Below are 19,214 nucleotides of genomic sequence, written 5' to 3'. Positions count from 1 at the left end.
CACCCACAGCACATGGCCTACAGCAGAGCCTGGATCTGCTAGAGCAGTACTGCCAGACCTGGGCCCTGGCAGTAAACCCCAAAAAGACTAAAATAATGATTTTCCAGAGAAGATCCAGATCTCAGGGAATTAGACCAAAGTTCTCAATTGGTACAAAATATATAGAGTACTGCACACACTACAATTACTTAGGTTTAAAAATAAGCTCAACTGGACACCTTAATGAGGCAGTGAATGAACTGAGAGATAAAGCACGCAGGGCATTCTACACAATTAAAAAGCAAATTCAAATTAAAATACCTATTAAAATTTGGCTAAAACTAATTGAATATGTCATTGAACCAATTGCACTTTATGGCAGCGAGGTGTGGGGTCCACTTGCAAAACAAGATTTCATCAAATGGGACAAACATCCCATTGAAACCCTGCATGCAGAGTTCTGTAAGATTCTCCTACATGTCCAGAGGAAAACTACAAACAATGCATGCAGGGCAGAATTAGGCAAATATCCACTAATAATAAAAACTCAAAAAAGAGCAATTAAGTTTTGGAACCATCTAAAATACAGTGACCCCCTCTCATATCACTACCAAGCCCTGCAATACCAAGAGCTGAGCAAAGAAAAGAGTCCCCTCATCCAGCTGATCCTGGGGCTGAGTTCACAAACCTGTTCTACTAACACACTGAAGCCTCAGGACCAGAACATCCAATCAATCAGGATAAACCAAATTACAACACAGTCAAAACAAAACTACATTGCTTATTGGGAAACACAAGCACAAGCACAGAGCAAAATGCAGTGCTATCTGGCCCTAAATCGACAGTACACCGTGGCTAACTATTTGACTATGGTTACTGATCAAAACCTTAGAAAAACCTTGACAAAGTACAGGCTCAGTGAGCACAGCCTTGCCATTGAGAAGGGTAGACACAGGAAAACCTGGCTCCCTGTAGAGGAAAGGCTGTGCAACCACTGCACAACAGCAGAACCTGAGACGGAGCTGCATTTCCTGACAAAATGTCCAAAATATAAAACAATTAGAGAGTGTCATTTCCACAAATTTGAAACTCTTATTCAAGGTTTCAAAGACCTCTCTGATGAGGATAGGCTACCCGTCCTGTTGGGGGAGGACGCAGAGAGCTGTGGGTTGGCAGCGCACTACATTGCTGCCTGCCATAAGTTGAGGGACAGTGTCTGACAGACCAATCAACCTGCACATGTACTCTACTGTATGTTTATTGTTATTGTTGAATGTATGGTTATTTTGACACTTAGTTACTGTTGTTACTGTTGTCCCGTTGACCATTTTGATTCTCATTTTTATATTGTAAATAAGCTTTGGCAATATGTACATTGTTACGTCATGCCAATAAAGCAAATTGAATTGAATTGAATTGAGAGAGACAGAGAGAGAGAGAGAGAGAGAGACAGAGAGAGAGACAGAGAGAGAGAGAGAGAGAGAGAGACAGAGAGAGAGAGACAGAGAGAGAGAGAGAGAGAGAGAGAGAAAAAAAAAGGTGGGCAGCCAGACAGTCATTAAAAACAGAACTATAGGGATATAATGATGCTGCTGCAGTCACAGACACACACAGTCAGGCAGTCAGTGACATGAAACAGGTGGCTCATTCAACTAGCATCGGCCTTTCTAGGGAGTTTTTCCTAGCCACCGCGCTTCTACACCTGCATTGCTTTCTGTTTGGAGTTTTAGGCTGGGTTTCTGTACAGCACTGTGACATCAGCTGATGTAAGAAGGGCTTTATAAATACATTTGATTGATCATCCAACTAGCATCCCAGAATGCTTAGCTCTCGAGAAGAATAGCAGAAGCTTCAGAACGGACTGAATAATATGTCTGAATAGCTTCAGGTGTAAGGTTCAGAACAGACTAAATAACATGTCTGAATAGCTTCAGGTGTACGCTTCACCTACTTTCTCCATTCCCTCCATTCACCTTCTTTTCTCCTTTCCATTTGTTTGGGCTCTGCAAAGACTGAGGAGGGATTTGGCAGCGGGGATTCGTCTCTGGCGAGGGAGGCAGATGAGCGGGGGCCTGTTTGTGTGTTTGTACAGAAGACAAGTGAGGTAAAGGGATTTCCTGTTCGATGAGGCGTCGGAGTTTTGCGTCCCAAATGGCACCCTCTTCCCTATTTAGTGCACTATTTTTATAGTGGGCTGAATCTATGGGCCCTGGTCGAAAGTAGGGGACTATGCAGGGAATATGATGCCCTTTGGGGCGTAACCACAGTCTTCTCCCAGCTCTGTGCATCATCCTCATTCATCCAACTTCCTTCCTGCTCCGAGCTCCATAAATCACTCGCTCAGAGAGTCAACATCTGAGCTCCATCAATTTCTCAATCCGCTCTCGCCCCCCACTCACCCCCCTCTCACATCTCATATGTTCATGGGTTGCGGGGTAAAGACTGACACATAAACACCCAGGTATCTACTCCCTATCATCTCCCCCCCCACCTGAGCAAGAGTGGGACTGACGAAAACACGTTTAAAACGCATTCTGTCACCATACTTATTCAACAGGGGCTGATCTAAGTTAGCTATCTAAGTTAGCATTCTCCCTCTTGGCCTCGTATTTATCAAGCTTGGTCTAGGATCAGTTTTTTCCTGCTAGATCATATATGCGTGTGTCTAGCTAGCCTGCTCCAACACATTGTACTCAGGCTAAACATTATTCATGTTTCCAGAGCCGGCATGACTGTGGCATGATGAAGGAAACCTGATCTGACTGTGTGGTTATCCAGCGTGGCTCTGAGAGTGACCTGGAGAGAGTAGTGGTGCTGGGTCGAGTTGAGGAGAGCAGAGGAGATGAGATAGAGAAGAGAAGAGAAGAAAGAGAGGAGAGGAGAGCAAAAGAGAAGAGACAGAGAGAGAATCTACTTCACTTGCTTTGGAAATGTTAACATATGTCTCCCATGCCAATAAAGCCCTTAAATTGAAATTGAAATTGAAGAGAGAGAGAGAGAGAGAGAGAGAGAGAGAGAGAGAGAGAGAGAGAGAGAGAGAGAGAGAGAGAGAGAGAGAGAGAGAGAGAGAGAGAGAGAGAGAGAGAGAGAGAGAGAGAGAGAGAGAGAGAGAGAGAGAGAGAGAGAGAGAGAGAGGTGGGTAGATGACAGGAGAAGAGGGAAGAGAAGAGGTGAGTTGAGGAAGGATGTGACCGATTAAGAACAGGGGACCTGCAAAAACTCTAACTGCAGACATGTTCTAGCACAATCTTAAAACGTATCATATTGTACTAGGCCTCATCATTGGACCATCGTGAAACCAGGGAATTTGAATTTTAAGTTTGTGCTTTAAATGAAGGGAGTGAACGTTATGTATAATACGGGTTACATGCAGAACAGTGGAGGCTACTGAGGGCTTTTAATAATGGCTGGAACGGAGTCATGGAATGGTACCGTTCAATTAATACCATTCCGCTCCAGTCATTACCACAAGCCTGTTCTCCCCGATTAACGTGCCACCAACATCCTGTGATGGAGAAAATCTGACCTCTCTGAAATGACAATGGATGGTCCTTCCTTTAGCAAAAATATATTTGACCTAAATTCCCCCTGAACGCTTGAAAAAAAAAACAAGTGACCCTTGTCTAGACCCCAAATAATAGTTAAAACATAAAGTGGAGAGCAGAGAACATGCCTACCGTTTACCCTCACGTTTACCCTCACGTTTACCCTCACTTCTTGGACAGACCATAGCCTTAGATATGTCTTTTTACCAACTGTTTTTCGTGTTATAATAATTTTGATAGCACACAGACCACCGTGGACAATAGTAGGGGTGGAATTATCTCCTTTATAGTAGAAGCATTGCATTTATCGATCCGGCGTATTTGCAGGTCTTGTTTGCAACCAAACTGTCCCTGTTTGCCAATAATGAAGTCTGAGACGTCATTAGGAATCTGAGCATGGTAGCCTACTTTCAAAAGTTAGGCCTACTGGTACCTTTCCACCTCAGACAGAGTAGGCTGACCGACGCAGAACAATCGAAGCTTTACCTGCTGGCTACTCTTCTTCCATGGCTCAACCCAATGAGAGAAGATCACAAGGGTTTCCCTAAAAGCTGCCTGGGTTTAAACATCCTCTGTTGTACAGAAAGTGAATAGCTCAATCAATTGATAGTGACAGAATTAGATTACTTCCCCATTTTTTTTTTTGTGTCCTCGGCTGTAGAAGGTTGTAGCTCAGCCTCAATGTCAAAGAAACGGAACACTGAGATATGCCCATATGCATCGGAGTCACGTCTTTCCCGGGTATTTTACAGCTTGTTTCTAGCATAAAGCATTGTGGACCAAAGCGCTGTTATAAATCAATTTATATATCAATTTGATATATATATATCAATTTATTTTCTTCAAAATCTTAAACTAACAGGGAAATATGGTGCCATTTGTGATTCAGCCTAGTGCTTCTGTCAACCTGTGTTTCTCTCACCTCTCCCCCGTCATCTCTCACCCCTTGCCTCTCCCCCTCCCCTGCCTGTCGGGGGCTAGGTTGGAGGTGGGGTATGGCTGTGGGTTGGGTAGGGGGATAGAGAGAGTGGGGGGTGGAGGTATTAGTGGTGAAAATCTTTGCCAGGCCTCAGAGCAGATGCCTTGTATTGAGACTGAGCCTGGTGCCCAGTTAGCCTTGCATGGCCCAAGCCTGCGGTTTGTAACAGCTAACTGTTGGATTTAGAGAGAACGTTCCAGTCACACCCCCACCCCTTGGTTGATACCCCCTCCCTTCATCCCTTGCTCCCTCTCTCCACTCTAAAAATGTGTGCCTCAGTAGGACAACCCAGCAGGAAGTCCACATGTTTTCCTTTAGCCTCCAGCCCCCCCCCCCCCCTCTCTCTCTCTCTCTCTCTCTCTCTCTCTCTCTCTCTCTCTCTCTCCTCTCTCTCTCTCTCTCTCTCTCTCTCTCTCTCTCCCTCTCTCTCTCTCTCTCTCTCTCTCTCTCTCTCTCTCGCTCTCTCTCTCTCTCTCTCTCTCTCTCTCTCTCTCTCTCTCTCTCTCTCACTCACTCTCTCTCTTTCTCTTCCCCCTCTTCTGCCCAGCCCTGTCCCCCTCTCACTTACAGTGTTTCATTGAGGTGAGCCAAATTCTGGATAGTGGCGAGGTTACACAAAATGTATTCAAGAGGGCACTCACACGAACACCAACACACACACCTATGCATGCACACACACACTTGGTCACACACACAGTCTCACACACATCCGAACATATGCAAGCTGAACAATGGCTGTTTACTGAGGGAGTAGGTAAGGGGGGGGGGTACCTCTTTGGAGGGGCTGATTGGAGCCAGCGTAAACACACAGCCCAGGAAGTGTTGAAGTGAGGGAATGAGGGAGGGGGGAGAGACAGAAGGAGGGAGGAACAGTGGATGTGTACAGACAGGGAGAAGGAAAGTTTTCTACTGCAGTGTCTGTCCCTCTGTATGAGTTTCGCCTCTCCCACACGGTTGTCCCGTTTGATTTCGGACGAATGACAGAGCACCCGAGAGGTGAGTAACTGCATCTCTATATGTGCGCACAGCGACCACATACATATTCACACACACACATACACAAACACACACATACATTTGCTCATACACACACACTCACTGACACACAGACCAGTGTAAGAGCTGGACAACATGACAAGTCTGGGCTTGTGAGACTTCACTTAAGCTGTTCTCTACTTTATTGCCTACCTGATTGTCATTTCTAGAGGATTGTGCACGATGTGATATGTTTTTAACTACTCCTGATTGCTTTCAAATGTTCCTTTAAAAGTGGTCTTAAAATGGGCAATCTGGTTGATTGAGCCATTGTTTCTTGAAGAATATCAAATATAAAGGCCTCGTGAGCTTAGTTCAACTGTCGTACCCCTTGAGAATGTTAAATATAAATGTGTTGTACTCTCTGCAAGATGTTGTTGTCTGTTGCTGTTGTGTGGTGCTATGGAACGAAGCCAGTGGGCGAAGTCGGTGGGATGTTGGAGGGAGAGTCATGTGGGTACAGCTGTGTGTGTCTAATGAGACCAAATGGGGAAGGAGTTGTTTTGGGGTCATACACCAAGAGATACTGACATTGACAGAAGTTTAGACACTGTTGCATTATGGTTGCTTTATCAACACTGTCCTTAAGCTCACTCGCTATCGTTTCCGGTATCCTCCCTCAAATCAAACCCGATCTGTCCACATTGTGCTTTTCAAGATCACAGCAGAGAGATTCCTTATTCCTGATTAGGTAGATATGGATCATTTCGTATCAGATTTATTTAGATTTGCACATGTTTTTTGGGGGTGGCAGGTAGCCTAGTGGTTAGAGTGTTGGGCCCGTAATCGAAAGGTTGCTAGGTCAAATCCCTGAGCTGACAAGGTAAAAATCTGTCCTTCTGCCCCTGAAAAGGGCAGATAACCCACTGTTCCTAGGCCGCCATTGTAAATAAGATGTGTTCTTAAACTGACTTGCCTAGTTAAATAAAGGTAATTTTTTTTGATGAATGTAGTTTGCTTTCTGGATCAAATAGGCTTTTGAAGCCCTTTGGGGATGTGTTCTTATTTTCAAAGTGAACACCGGTGTCACTGAAGAAAAGAAGCGATCCTAGCCTCACATCACGTTGATCTGCTACAGTGTTATGCTCGATATACTTTATATACTGTAGGAAATGTCTGTTTGTTGTGGTCGGTGAAGTATGCCTATTTTAAGCGGTACATTTTAGGCCAATGGAAACTAAGACTCCCTGGATAACAGTGGCTGGGTGTACTATCCTGGCAAAAAAAAAATGAAAATGAAATGAAGACCCACATCAAGATCCACTGTAACCGAAGTGATATGTTCAGTATTTTTGCTGTGGGTTTGAGAAGCAGAAGTCTATTTTCCAGGCTGGCTTCGTGATACCCCGGGACATTTTCAGTGTTTTCCTCAAGTTAAAGTAGATTCACATCTGGAGTTATTGGGCCAGTTGCCCGAGTGGAACCCTTATGGAATATCAACGTTTTCAACACGTAAACGTTTGATATGAATCTCACTTAACGTCAAAGTCTAAACAGTAAACTTTGTTTTTTCTCTCTTTCCCGTAAATTACCATAATGTATTTAGAAGCTGGACCTAATGTTTGCATGACGTGTCTAATAAGCCTAATAACTGATTGGCAGGGCATCACTACACTGGGTTAGTTGGTAACTGCTTTCTCTGCACTTTCTCTGCAGTCGTTTTTCTACTAGTTTTTCTCCTGCAGTACTCTCTAGTAAATGTCTTGCTACTGCTTCAGAGGCAATAGATTCACATTTAAATGAACCTAAAAAAAACATTTAGGCAAGTCAATTGATTAGCTAAATAGGTGCTTCTTACCATAAACACAATAGCTGAGATTTTAGAATACTGATAGATTTGTCAAAATAACCGACTGAGGTTCTGCTTCAAAGCAATCACGTTCTGTTTGAATATGCTGAGACATCCTCCGTGGTGAAATTTGAGATTTGTTGAATCTTTCTCAGCGGTTTGTTTATTAAGCCCCGCTCCCCGTAGGGAGAGGAACGTCTCGTCACATGAGCTCGCACCTCGTTCCCACACCCCATCCCTCATCTCGCCCGGCGCTTGCTGCCTGGCAATGCTAAACGGCCGCCGTCTCACAAGTTTTCTCTTGCCCGCTCTTTGCTGATGCTGTGGATTGACACCAATTTACTCAAATGAAAACTGCATGGAAAACTGTTATTAAGTGTAACGCAAGGCTTTGCTGTCTGTTGAACCCAAATCAAGCTATTTGTCTAAGTGCTAGCACATGGAAGCACATAGAAGCACATGGAAGCACATGGAAGCACATGGAAGGGCAGCGATTTTGGCAGTAACCTACATCAACAAGCCGAAGCACAATCATTGTCACCTCACACCAGATGTCCGCCCTTTATGATATTGTGACGCGAGTGTCCTTCCTGACTGAATAAGTTCTGGACCACGTGACTACACTCCATCGAGAGACAGTCCCAGTGGGGGCCTCACTCCGCATCCATGCCTGGGATCAAACACCAAACTGGGTCATAGCTAGCACTTGATGAGGGTCTGTGGCTATGGATTTGGATGGCTGTCTGGAGGGATTACGCTCTACGTTAACACACCTGCGCCCAGCGGCATGAGGACCAGTAAGATCCGACCAGGTGTTTACCCACCAACGCTATCAGCGACGTCTGTCCTCATTGGGCCCTCAGCCAACATCGTCAGTAATGTCAGCTCTCATTGGGGGGCTTGTGGCTTGATCAAACCCTGTCAAAGGACTTCTGATACGAGGTCACATTTTGAGTCGGAGCGTCGAACAAGATGAAACGCTGCACTGGATAAAATGATTGGAAGTTAGTGTGTGGTTCTTGGAGGTGTGTGTGTGGAGTTTTTGGTGGAGTGTGTGGGGTGGGGTGGGGGGGCTTTCATCCTGAACTCGATATCCACGAAGCATCCCAAGGTAGTTTACCATCAATCAACCAATTAATCTGTCCATTTAATCACCACCAAAGACTTAAGATGACGCCCTACAGGCCAAGCACTTCTAAGAGACTGTAAGTTGCTGAAACATATCTTGTAAGGAGAAGATTTTGGAGTTGAGTTTCTTCAACACATCATCTGGGGTTAAGACCGGGGGGGGGGGGTGGTGGGGGGGGGGGGGGGATTCTGACTTCATACACAAGGCTTCTTTTGGACTTGGAACCAGATAGCGATCATAGTCGATTATCTTAGTTACCACCATCGCAGTCATGTGAGCCCCACCACATTCTCATTGTTGGGGCTTTCATCCTGAACTCGATATCAGAGAAGCAACCCAGGGTAGTTTACCATCAATCAACGCATCATCTGGGGTTAAGACTGGGAGGTGTCCTTTTGGCAAGAACGGAGTTTGTAATAATTGAGGTGGATAATGATAACGAGGGGTTATCTCCTTCAAAATCTCATGTTACATTAATCAACTTCTCCCTACTGCTTAGTGACCTCATCATGAACCAAATCATTTCCTTGAATTTTTAAAAATTTGACCTTCATTTAACAAATTCTTATTTTCAACGATGGCCTAGGAACAGTGGGTTGACTGCCTTGTTCAGGGGCAGAACGACAAAATGTTTACCTTGTCAGCTCGGGGATTTGATCTTGCAACCTTTCATTTACTAGTCCAACTAGTCCCTAGGCTACCTGCCACCCCAAAGATGGAGGATAGGTTAAAAAAATGTTTTTTGCAAAATGGAGGGAAAACATTTCATGATGTAAGTGAGCACCTCATCGGTCGACACTTTAAACAAACCAAAGATAGGCCCATTGCCATTTCACATATAGACCACGGGTTTGTATTGCTCTTGGTTGCGGTTGAAGACGCTTCCGGTCAGCTTGTGATGGCCGCATTTGAAATACTTGTGCCAGGAAAAGTGACAGGCTAGCAGAAAATAGTGTAGTAGGGTGCCAAATCTCAAAGTTCTTCAACTAATAATGATTTATTCTACTGTAGTTCTAGCATTTTCCCTCTATATCTTAACCCTACAGTATATTAGTAATTCAACATCCTGACAAAAACAATCATCCTTGAATGCTGGAAAGAACATTTGTTTGACCCGAAGCAGTTATATGTTGTTCACAACTTACATAAACATGGTGAGCTACACAATGGTGTTTTCTAATGGTGATCTACTGTGGTTACAAAGACGTTTTAATAGGATGGGAGGGAGGCACATGAAGAAAACAGGACTGGCATAAAGACAGCCAATCCTTCTTTCACTGATGCTGTGCTCTCTTTTACATTTCAACATTTCACTGATTCATTTCATCATATCATTTTTGACATCTTTAGTCTTCCGTACTCTTTGTCATTCTATTGTTAGGTCACGGTAGAGAATGACATAAGACATCAGCATTTAAAAGGAGTTCTTAGGAGCCTATATGCTGGATGTGACAGGGATTATCCATAGATGAAATATGTGCTTCCTGTCCTATGGTGACGTGGGCTGGGCACTGAGCTTATGGAAAATCTGGCAAGACATTACATTTGTTTTTTAGGAGGCTGCGCTGTGAGGAGCAAGCCTCTATTAAAGGGAGGGTAAATGTGGCTTATCCAGAGAATTGGTTGGAGTTGGGTCAAACTGAACTAGCATTAACCATTTGGCTTTAAATCTTTTTTCATACATTTTTTGGACAATCATTTATCAATATTGTCAATGTGTTTGAAGACATGCTCGTCTAACACATACATGCACACACACACATGTTCTACTCACACACATCCCTCAACCTTAATCCCCCATCTTTTTAACCAAAGACATTCATGAACTCCACCTCATCACTTGCGAAGTAATTTGTTGACTCCCCTCTCCCATCTCCTCCCCCTCCAGCAGGGGCAAGACAAACGTTCCGCTCTCCTCCCATAGAGAACACACACCATCCTCCGCTGACACTCTCAGCTTCTATTATGCACTCCCCCTCTCACTGTTTACATTCCTGCGCAAACATTGTCGTCTCCCCCCACATAAACGGCATCTTTAAAGATACAAGACCGGTCTGGTTTGGTCGGGTGCGTGGAAGGTCACACGTTCTGAACACAATACTGTATGTAACGTCCCTTTGTTTGTCTCTATATGCTCATAGGCAAATCAACGTTTGTCACTATGGACACCTGAGCCTTAGATCAGCTTTACCACACTCTGCCTAGAGTGTCTTCTTCCTTCTTGCGTCCGTAGTGTTATGTCAGGGGTTTACCAGCATGATATCAGCGCGTGAGGGTTTAAGCAACAAGATATCAGCATGAAACGGCAAGAATGAGTCAGGAGCGAGGGAGGAGGACGGAGCGATGAAACGACCTGAGGAGCACCCTGATAATCAGAATTAGTGGCTAATTGATGAGCGGGTGAAACATTGTGTTAAGCCCTTGATGTGCCTTTCCTATCAGGATGGTTTAATTGGACATCCATTTGCCTTCGCTTCTCTCAATCCTTTTTTTTTTAGTATTTGCCTCCGTCTCAAATGGGAGCCTTTTCCCTTTTATAGTACACTACTTTAGACCAGAGCCCCATGAGCCCTGGTAAAAAGTAGTGCACTATAATAGGGAATAGGGTTCCATTTAGGATGCAGACATTGTGTTGGTAAGAAGTGGGAAGCTGTCTCCGTCCTTATGAACAGTTGTTAATTAAGATAAGTCCTTATTTTGATATTTGATATATGGATGAAATTCCACCTCAGTAAGTCGTTTTTTGGAAAAGCTTGGGCCCTCGTCCTCGGATGATTTCTTTTCAAGTTTTTCCTCCATCCATAAGCTAATGACTCCTTATCGCAACCCATATTACACTTTCCGTTAGCAAACACAATGTTTTGAGGTCCCCGCATTGGACATATGAAAGCGTGTCCTGGGTTTGCTGGTTAGATTAGATTGCGGTCGCCGTTGCATGAAATACACAGGATGTGATGCTGAGTAACACAGATATAGAGTTGGAGGAAACTGGCCCACTGTCTCTCTTTAGGGTGGTTAAACTATTATGATAACACTCTACACATACGTCACAAATGGCACCCTATTCCCTATATAGTGCACTACTTTCAACCAGAGCCCTATTAAAAGTAGTGAACCACATAGGGAACAGGGTGCCATTTGGGGTGCAAACTATGAGCAAGAACAGACATGATCAAATAAATACTGTCTCTCCCTGAAAATGTGAATATTGAGTCTCATCCATATAAACCTAAATATAGTTTCAGATGATGACTTTGAGTGAGAGTGGCATGTTTTAAAGCTTTATTTATGTTGTACTGTGTGGATCAGGGAAGGCACTGCATCAATCCTGTGAAATGGGATTGGGTTGGAGTGTGACAGAATTCCCAACTCTGAATCCACATCTGTGCTGAAGACATCGGTTTTGTCATATGATTGAGTCCATTACTTTAATACGAAATGTTATTGGGGTGTGCTCAAAATGATGGATAGGAACTATGAAGACCAATGTTGAACACCATTGTCCAGCCCAAGAACCACATGTACTTTTGCGTTTTGTTTTTAAGCGACTTTGATATTATCTGTATAATTGAAAAGCGCTACATAAAATATGTCTATTATTATTATTATTATTAGGAAGCCAGACTACAGGTGGCAATCTGCATACACAGTAAATGCCTTTTAATCCATCCTTTTCTGAGTAATTGTGGCACACTTTGAGGGGGATTAAGGTACATTTTTAAAGGTCCTGTTTGGATGTCACTTTTTGCAAGGGTTTCTTCATATTGGGATACTTTAGCGGTGTAAGATGTCGAGGCAGGGAGAAAGGGATAGGAAGTAAAGTACTATATGCCTTGTCTGAGCCGGAACGCCCCATAGGGCAGGAGCCTATCTCCTGTTTCTGTAGTGTGAGGCAGCATGGTGTACAAATACACCCCCTGGACAGGACGCTAGTCTGTTGCAGAATCTGATTGGAAGAGTTGACATTTGTACCCATCCCCCCTGAAAAGAGGTGATGATAACCACAATGCACTTCACACACCCAGAGTACTCCTCCAACCAGAGCTACCTCCTGAGTTACAGAACCCCATCTAGTAAAACTTGACATTTAAAGTGCGGAAAGTCCTTTCTTCCTATTTTTCCCCTCGTCATTTCAAACGGTTTTCCATTGTATTGTTGATTTTCGGTTGTGGTAAAACCCTTTATAAGGAGACGTTGCGAAGTAAGATGGGATCTGCTGCTTTCTGTGCACTGTGTGAATTTAATTTGGAGATGTTTTGTTTCTCATTTTGAATATTTCATTTAATCCACTGAGGCCTCAGAATAATAAAAGGTGGTTTGAATTAAATCAATTTATTTACATGAAATATCATTCTATTTGAAATCTAACGGAGAGTCTGCACGTCTGTAGATACTGAAGAAATAAATGCAGACTTAAATGCAATTGAAAGAAATCAGAAACTGGAAATCTTGGCTAGATTTGTCCTTAACTTTCGGAGCTCACCTCCCCTTGGAAAAGACTGCTGAGAGAGGCTGCTGCTTAATTTCCCCCTTTTCCATCCCCCTAAGATATTCCTATCAGCTTACACCTTGAAAGTCACGGCCATAGAACATTCCTGACAATTCCAAGCCTTTCCATTGATTTGTATAATGGCAGGAAGAGAGGAAGCTGTCCAGAACACTTCAACAATCCATCCAAGTGTGGCACGGAGAGAGAGAGAGAGAGAGAGAGAGAGGACTCATAACCCCAATCTTTAAAAACGGAGACAAATTTGACCCTAACAATTACAGAGGCATTTGTGTGAACAGTAACCTGGGGAAGGTTTTCTGTAGTATTATAAATGTCAGAGTTCTAAACTTCCTTAATAAGCACAATGTCTTGAGTAAAAGCCAAATTGGATTTATACCAAAACATCGCACGACCGATCATATTTACACCCTACACACCCTGATAGGTAAACATGTCCACCAAAATAATACCAAAATATACGCTTGCTTTATCGACTTCCAAAAAGCATTTGATTCTATTTGGCACACAGGACTGTTCTACAAAGTTATTGAAAGTGGTGTAGGGGGTAAAACATATGACATAATTAAATCAATGTATACTGGCAATACGTGCAGCATTAAAATTGGCAAGAAAAGAACAGAATTCTTTAACCAGGGGCGGGGCCTTCGTCAGGGTTGTAATCTGAGCCCTGCACTCTTCAATATTTACATCAACGAATTGGCCACTATTCTAGATAAATCCTCAGCCCCTGGTGTTAGTCTCCATAATTCAGAGGTTAAATGCCTACTCTTCGCAGATGACCTATGCCTGTTGTCACCCACAGCACATGGCCTACAGCAGAGCCTGGATCTGCTAGAGCAGTACTGCCAGACCTGGGCCCTGGCAGTAAACCCCAAAAAGACTAAAATAATGATTTTCCAGAGAAGATCCAGATCTCAGGGAATTAGACCAAAGTTCTCAATTGGTACAAAATATATAGAGTACTGCACACACTACAATTACTTAGGTTTAAAAATAAGCTCAACTGGACACCTTAATGAGGCAGTGAATGAACTGAGAGAGAAAGCACGCAGGGCATTCTACGCAATTAAAAAGCAAATTCAAATTGAAATACCTATTAAAATTTGGCTAAAACTAATTGAATATGTCATTGAACCAATTGCACTTTATGGCAGCGAGGTGTGGGGTCCACTTGCAAAACAAGATTTCATCAAATGGGACAAACATCCCATTGAAACCCTGCATGCAGAGTTCTGTAAGATTCTCCTACATGTCCAGAGGAAAACTACAAACAATGCATGCAGGGCAGAATTAGGCAAATATCCACTAATAATAAAAACTCAAAAAAGAGCAATTAAGTTTTGGAAACATCTAAAATACAGTGACCCCCTCTCATATCACTACCAAGCCCTGCAATACCAAGAGCTGAGCAAAGAAAAGAGTCCCCTCATCCAGCTGGTCCTGGGGCTGAGTTCACAAACCTGTTCTACTAACACACTGAAGCCTCAGGACCAGAACATCCAATCAATCAGAATAAACCAAATTACAACACAGTCAAAACAAAACTACATTGCTTATTGGGAAACACAAGCACAAGCACAGAGCAAAATGCAGTGCTATCTGGCCCTAAATCGACAGTACACCGTGGCTAACTATTTGACTATGGTTACTGATCAAAACCTTAGAAAAACCTTGACAAAGTACAGGCTCAGTGAGCACAGCCTTGCCATTGAGAAGGGTAGACACAGGAAAACCTGGCTCCCTGTAGAGGAAAGGCTGTGCAACCACTGCACAACAGCAGAACCTGAGACGGAGCTGCATTTCCTGACAAAATGTCCAAAATATAAAACAATTAGAGAGTGTCATTTCCCCAAATTTGAAACTCTTATTCAAGGTTTCAAAGACCTCTCTGATGAGGATAGGCTACCCGTCCTGTTGGGGGAGGACGCAGAGAGCTGTGGGTTGGCAGCGCACTACATTGCTGCCTGCCATAAGTTGAGGGACAGTGTCTGACAGACCAATCAACCTGCACATGTACTCTACTGTATGTTTATTGTTATTGTTGAATGTATGGTTATTTTGACACTTAGTTATTGTTGTTACTGTTGTCCCGTTGACCATTTTGATTCTCATTTTTATATTGTAAATAAGCTTTGGCAATATGTACATTGTTACGTCATGCCAATAAAGCAAATTGAATTGAATTGAATTGAGAGAGAGAGAGAGAGAGAGAGAGAGAGAGAGAGAGAGAGAGAGAGAGAGAGAGAGAGAGAGAGAGAGAGAGAGAGAGAGAGAGAGAGAGAGAGAGAGAGAGAGAGAGAGAGAGAGAGAGAGAGAGAGAGAGAGAGAGAGAGAGAGAGAGGTCTCAGGTCCATTGCCCTACCCTCCTTGGCTAGAGAGAGAGAGGTCTCCTTGCCTTTTCTCGTGTCCTTTCTCTTGCTTCTTTCAAGGCTTTTGTTCAAAGTTGTTTTCCCTTTCGATCTGGTTTTCCTTCCATGACGTCTATGTCCTTCCCTCCAGAAGCACAACAACAATACCCTGCTTAATTTTACTACCACGGTCATGGTCCTTGACCACTGGAGAGCACATGCTAGAGCCATTAGGATGAGGATGACCGCAGCCTAACCACAAAAGGACCACAAATAACCATCTCACTTCTCGCAGGTTGAACCCTAGGGAACTGTAAGACTGAATCAGCTGATTGCATCAGGAGAGAGATGACTTCCCTAGGAAGACTCCTGTAAAGGGGGAGTGAGTGAGTGAGTGAGTGAGTGAGTGAGTGAGTGAGTGAGTGAGTGAGTGAGTGAGTGAGTAAGTGAGTGCGTGCGTGCTTCTGACACTGATATCCCAGACATCTCACTGACTATATGACCTCACTGAATCAGAACTATGGAACTGTGGACCCAGCCAGGGGCGGGGACTGTTTTGGCGGTTGCGCCGATGAAACTTTTTAACCCTCAACCTCACTCTCTAGGGCCTGAGTTCATCATTGTGCGTCCATTCACTAGACACCAAGCAGCGACGATCTGACTCTTATTCTAACATTCTATTCTGACATAAGTGAAGTTAGGAATCAGTATTAACCTCGGTCAGTTTGAAATGAACTCTTGTTTTTTAACCTGTGGCCACTGAATATCTATTAGCCCCTGACATATGGATGACAGTCATGGGCCGGCGTCTCTGCTTTGATGGACTTAGACACCGCATGCCAAATGGTACTCCATGCCGTCCATGCCGTAGGGAATAGGGTGCCATTTGGGACGAACCCTCTGTCAGCATGGTGATTATGATGGAAGGCTCTTAATGAGTTTAATTATGGCCACTTTCTCGATCTACATTTATAGAGACTGTCTGCATCCATAATGGATGGGTGTCTTCCTCCAAGTATTGATGAGCCCCAGTTAGAAGGACTCAATATAACTGCATATCATTCACTATAGTCAAAATGGTCCCGTGTGGTTCAGTTGGTAGAGCACGGTGCTTGCAATGCCAGGACTGTGGGATGATTTCCGCTGGGACCAGCCACACGTAGCGTTATGTGTGTTGCGGAGGTGTTGTGGGGGATATGAGATGAGAAATGCACTGAGGGTACAAACTGTTAAGGACACCTGCTCCTTCCATGACATAGACTGACCAGGTGAAAGCTATGATCACTTGTTAAATCCACTTCGATCAGTGTAGATGAAGGGGAGGAAAGAGGTTAACTTCTTGCGACTACAGGGGGTGCTGTTTTCTCATTAGCATAATTGCATTACAGATTAAACGGCTTCCTACTAAATTCTTGCTCATACAATATGCATATTATTACTATTATTGGATAGAAAACACTCTCTAGTTTCTATAGGCGTTGGAATTTTGTCTCTGAGTGGAACAGAACTCATTCTACAGCAATTTCCCTGACATGGAGTCAGATTTCACACATTTTGGCCCCTGATCTGGAGTCAGTTTAAAGGCCACTGTGAATGCTATCAGGATACGGACACTGCTTACGTCTTCCCCTGGATGCCTTTACGTGATGACGATTTGAATGGTATCGATTGCGCAATCACAGCCCCTATAAAACAAAAACACGTGTAGGTAGGAACTCTTTTCCAGATGCGTCGGGCGCGCGGTGGACACAGACCTGCTCTTTTTCCAAGCATTAGTGTAGCCAGTTATATTTCTCCGGTCATGTTTCTACTCGTTATAGGAGTTAAAAACATCATACGGTAGTTAATTTAAACCGTTTTATAGCAATTTATATCCGTTTAGTGCGATTTTGGGACATTTATTTCTGAGACACTGTGAATCTCTGGGCACGGTTCCAGTTCATGCCGAACACAATGGGCATTTCTACATGGCAAGAGGACAGCTTTCGACCAAAAGACGATTAGACCCAAGAAAGGATTCTTTGCCCAAGATTCTGATGGAAGAACAGCTCAAAGTAGGAACAATTTATTATGATAAATCGTGTTTCTGTCGAGAAATGTTAATCGCTTATGACGCCATTTTGTTTGACGTAGCTTCGCTTGGCGCAAACTGTATTGAAAAGTAAGGATAATTAAAAAAATGTAAATCAGCGATTGTATTAAGAATTAAATTGTCTATCAATCGCTGTCCACCCTATATTTTTTAGTCACGTTTATGAGTATTTATGTATACGACTAGATCACTGTCTAATATGGCGCACGACATTGTCTGACCAGCTGGGCAACTTTTGTCATTGTCTAACCATGATTTTGGTGGCTAAATATGCACATTTTCGAACAAACTGTATATGTATGTTGTAATGTGATGTTACAGGAGTGTCATCTGAAGAATTCTGAGAAGGTTAGTGAAAAAATTAATATATTTTGGCGATGTTTACGTTATCGCTCTCTTTGGCTAGAATCAATGCTCTGGTAACGTTTGCATATGTGGTATGCTAATATAACGATTTATTGTGTTTTCGCTGTAAGACACTTAGAAAATCTGAAATATTGTCTGTATTCACAGGATCTGTGTCTTTCGATTAGTGTATGCTGTGTATTTTTACGAAATGTTTGATGATTAGTAATTAGGTAAACACGTTGCTCTATGTATTTATTCTAGTCCATTTGTGATGGTGGGTGCAATTGTAAACTATGATATCTACCTGAAATATGCACATTTTTCTAACAAAACCTATCCTATACCATAAATATGTTATCAGACTGTCATCTGATGAGGTTTTTTCTTGGTTAGTGACTATCAATATCTTAGTTTAGCCGAATTGGTGATAGCACCTGATGGAGTAAGAAACTGATGGAGTTAGAAAAGTGGTGTCTTTTGCTAACGTGGTTAGCTAATAGATTTACATATTTTGTCTTCCCTGTAAAACATTTAAAAAATCTGAAATGGTGGCTTTATTCACAAGATCTGTATCTTTCATTAGGTGTCTTGGACTTGTGATTTAATGATATTTAGATGCTACTATTTAATTGTGACGCTATGCTAGGCTATGCTACTCAGTGTGGGGGGGGGGGGGGGGGGGGTGATCCCGGACCCGGGGTAGATACTCGTGAAAGGTTAAAGCATAATGTTTAAGCCTTGAGACAACTGAGACATGGATTGTGTATGTGTGCCAGTCAGAGTGTGATTGGGCAAGACAAAAGATTGAAGTGCCTTTGAACGGGGTGTGGTAGTAGGTGCCAGGTGTCGAGAACTACAACGCTGCTGGGCTTTCCACACTCAACAGTTTCCTGTGGGTATCAAGAATGGTCCACCACCCAAAGGACATCCAGCCAACCTGACACAACTGTGGGAAGCATTGGAGTCAACATGGTGCAGCATCCCTGTCAAACGCTTTCGACACCTTGTGGAGTCCGTGCCCGAACGATTTCAGGCTGTTCTGAGGGCAAAAAAAGGGGAAGGTGTAAATGAATATTAGGAAGGTGTCCCTAATGTTTTGTACACTCTTTGTAACATTCAACCTATAGCTGGTGTGTGAGATAGTATTGCATAACATGGTGTGTTTTGTTTGACCGTGTCCACGTTAGCTGGGTTTCTCAACTCCACGGTATGTACACGTCGGTAGAGTTGTGTTGCAACGACTGAAGGCCGAGTGTACCTCCAACTGCATCGAGCCGCTGTCAGTCGACACGAGGGAACAGTCGGTGGTTGTATTTGACGAACGTTTGATTAAAAAGTATGGATTTCGGCAAACAAAGAAAGGCACGCGCCTACAGAGGACAAACACAGGTACGCGGTAAGGGTTTGATTGACAGCGACTACCCGCAGTCGTCTCTGCTCAACTCCTTTGATGTGATGTA

At 43.4% G+C, this 19,214-nt stretch overlaps 1 protein-coding gene across 10 annotated transcripts in view; it reads left to right on the top strand.

Moving 5' to 3' along the window:
* LOC129822781 (sickle tail protein-like) overlaps positions 1-19,214 on the top strand; it is a 259,380-nt gene that overhangs the window by 128,191 nt on the left and 111,975 nt on the right. Inside the window, exon 1 of one of the 10 annotated variants that reach the window (XM_055881192.1) lies at positions 5,371-5,499. The exons of the other annotated variants lie outside the window; for them this stretch is intronic. Within the exon in view, the coding sequence (XP_055737167.1) occupies positions 5,481-5,499 (19 nt within the window). The 5' untranslated portion in view covers positions 5,371-5,480. Of the gene's footprint in view, positions 1-5,370; positions 5,500-19,214 lie in introns of those variants that run through there. 10 annotated transcript variants of the gene reach the window in all.

This window comes from Salvelinus fontinalis, chromosome 25 (genome assembly GCF_029448725.1).
Source record: "Salvelinus fontinalis isolate EN_2023a chromosome 25, ASM2944872v1, whole genome shotgun sequence".
Classification (NCBI taxonomy): Eukaryota; Metazoa; Chordata; class Actinopteri; order Salmoniformes; family Salmonidae; genus Salvelinus; species Salvelinus fontinalis.
This window is presented reverse-complemented; position numbering and strand designations above follow the sequence as displayed.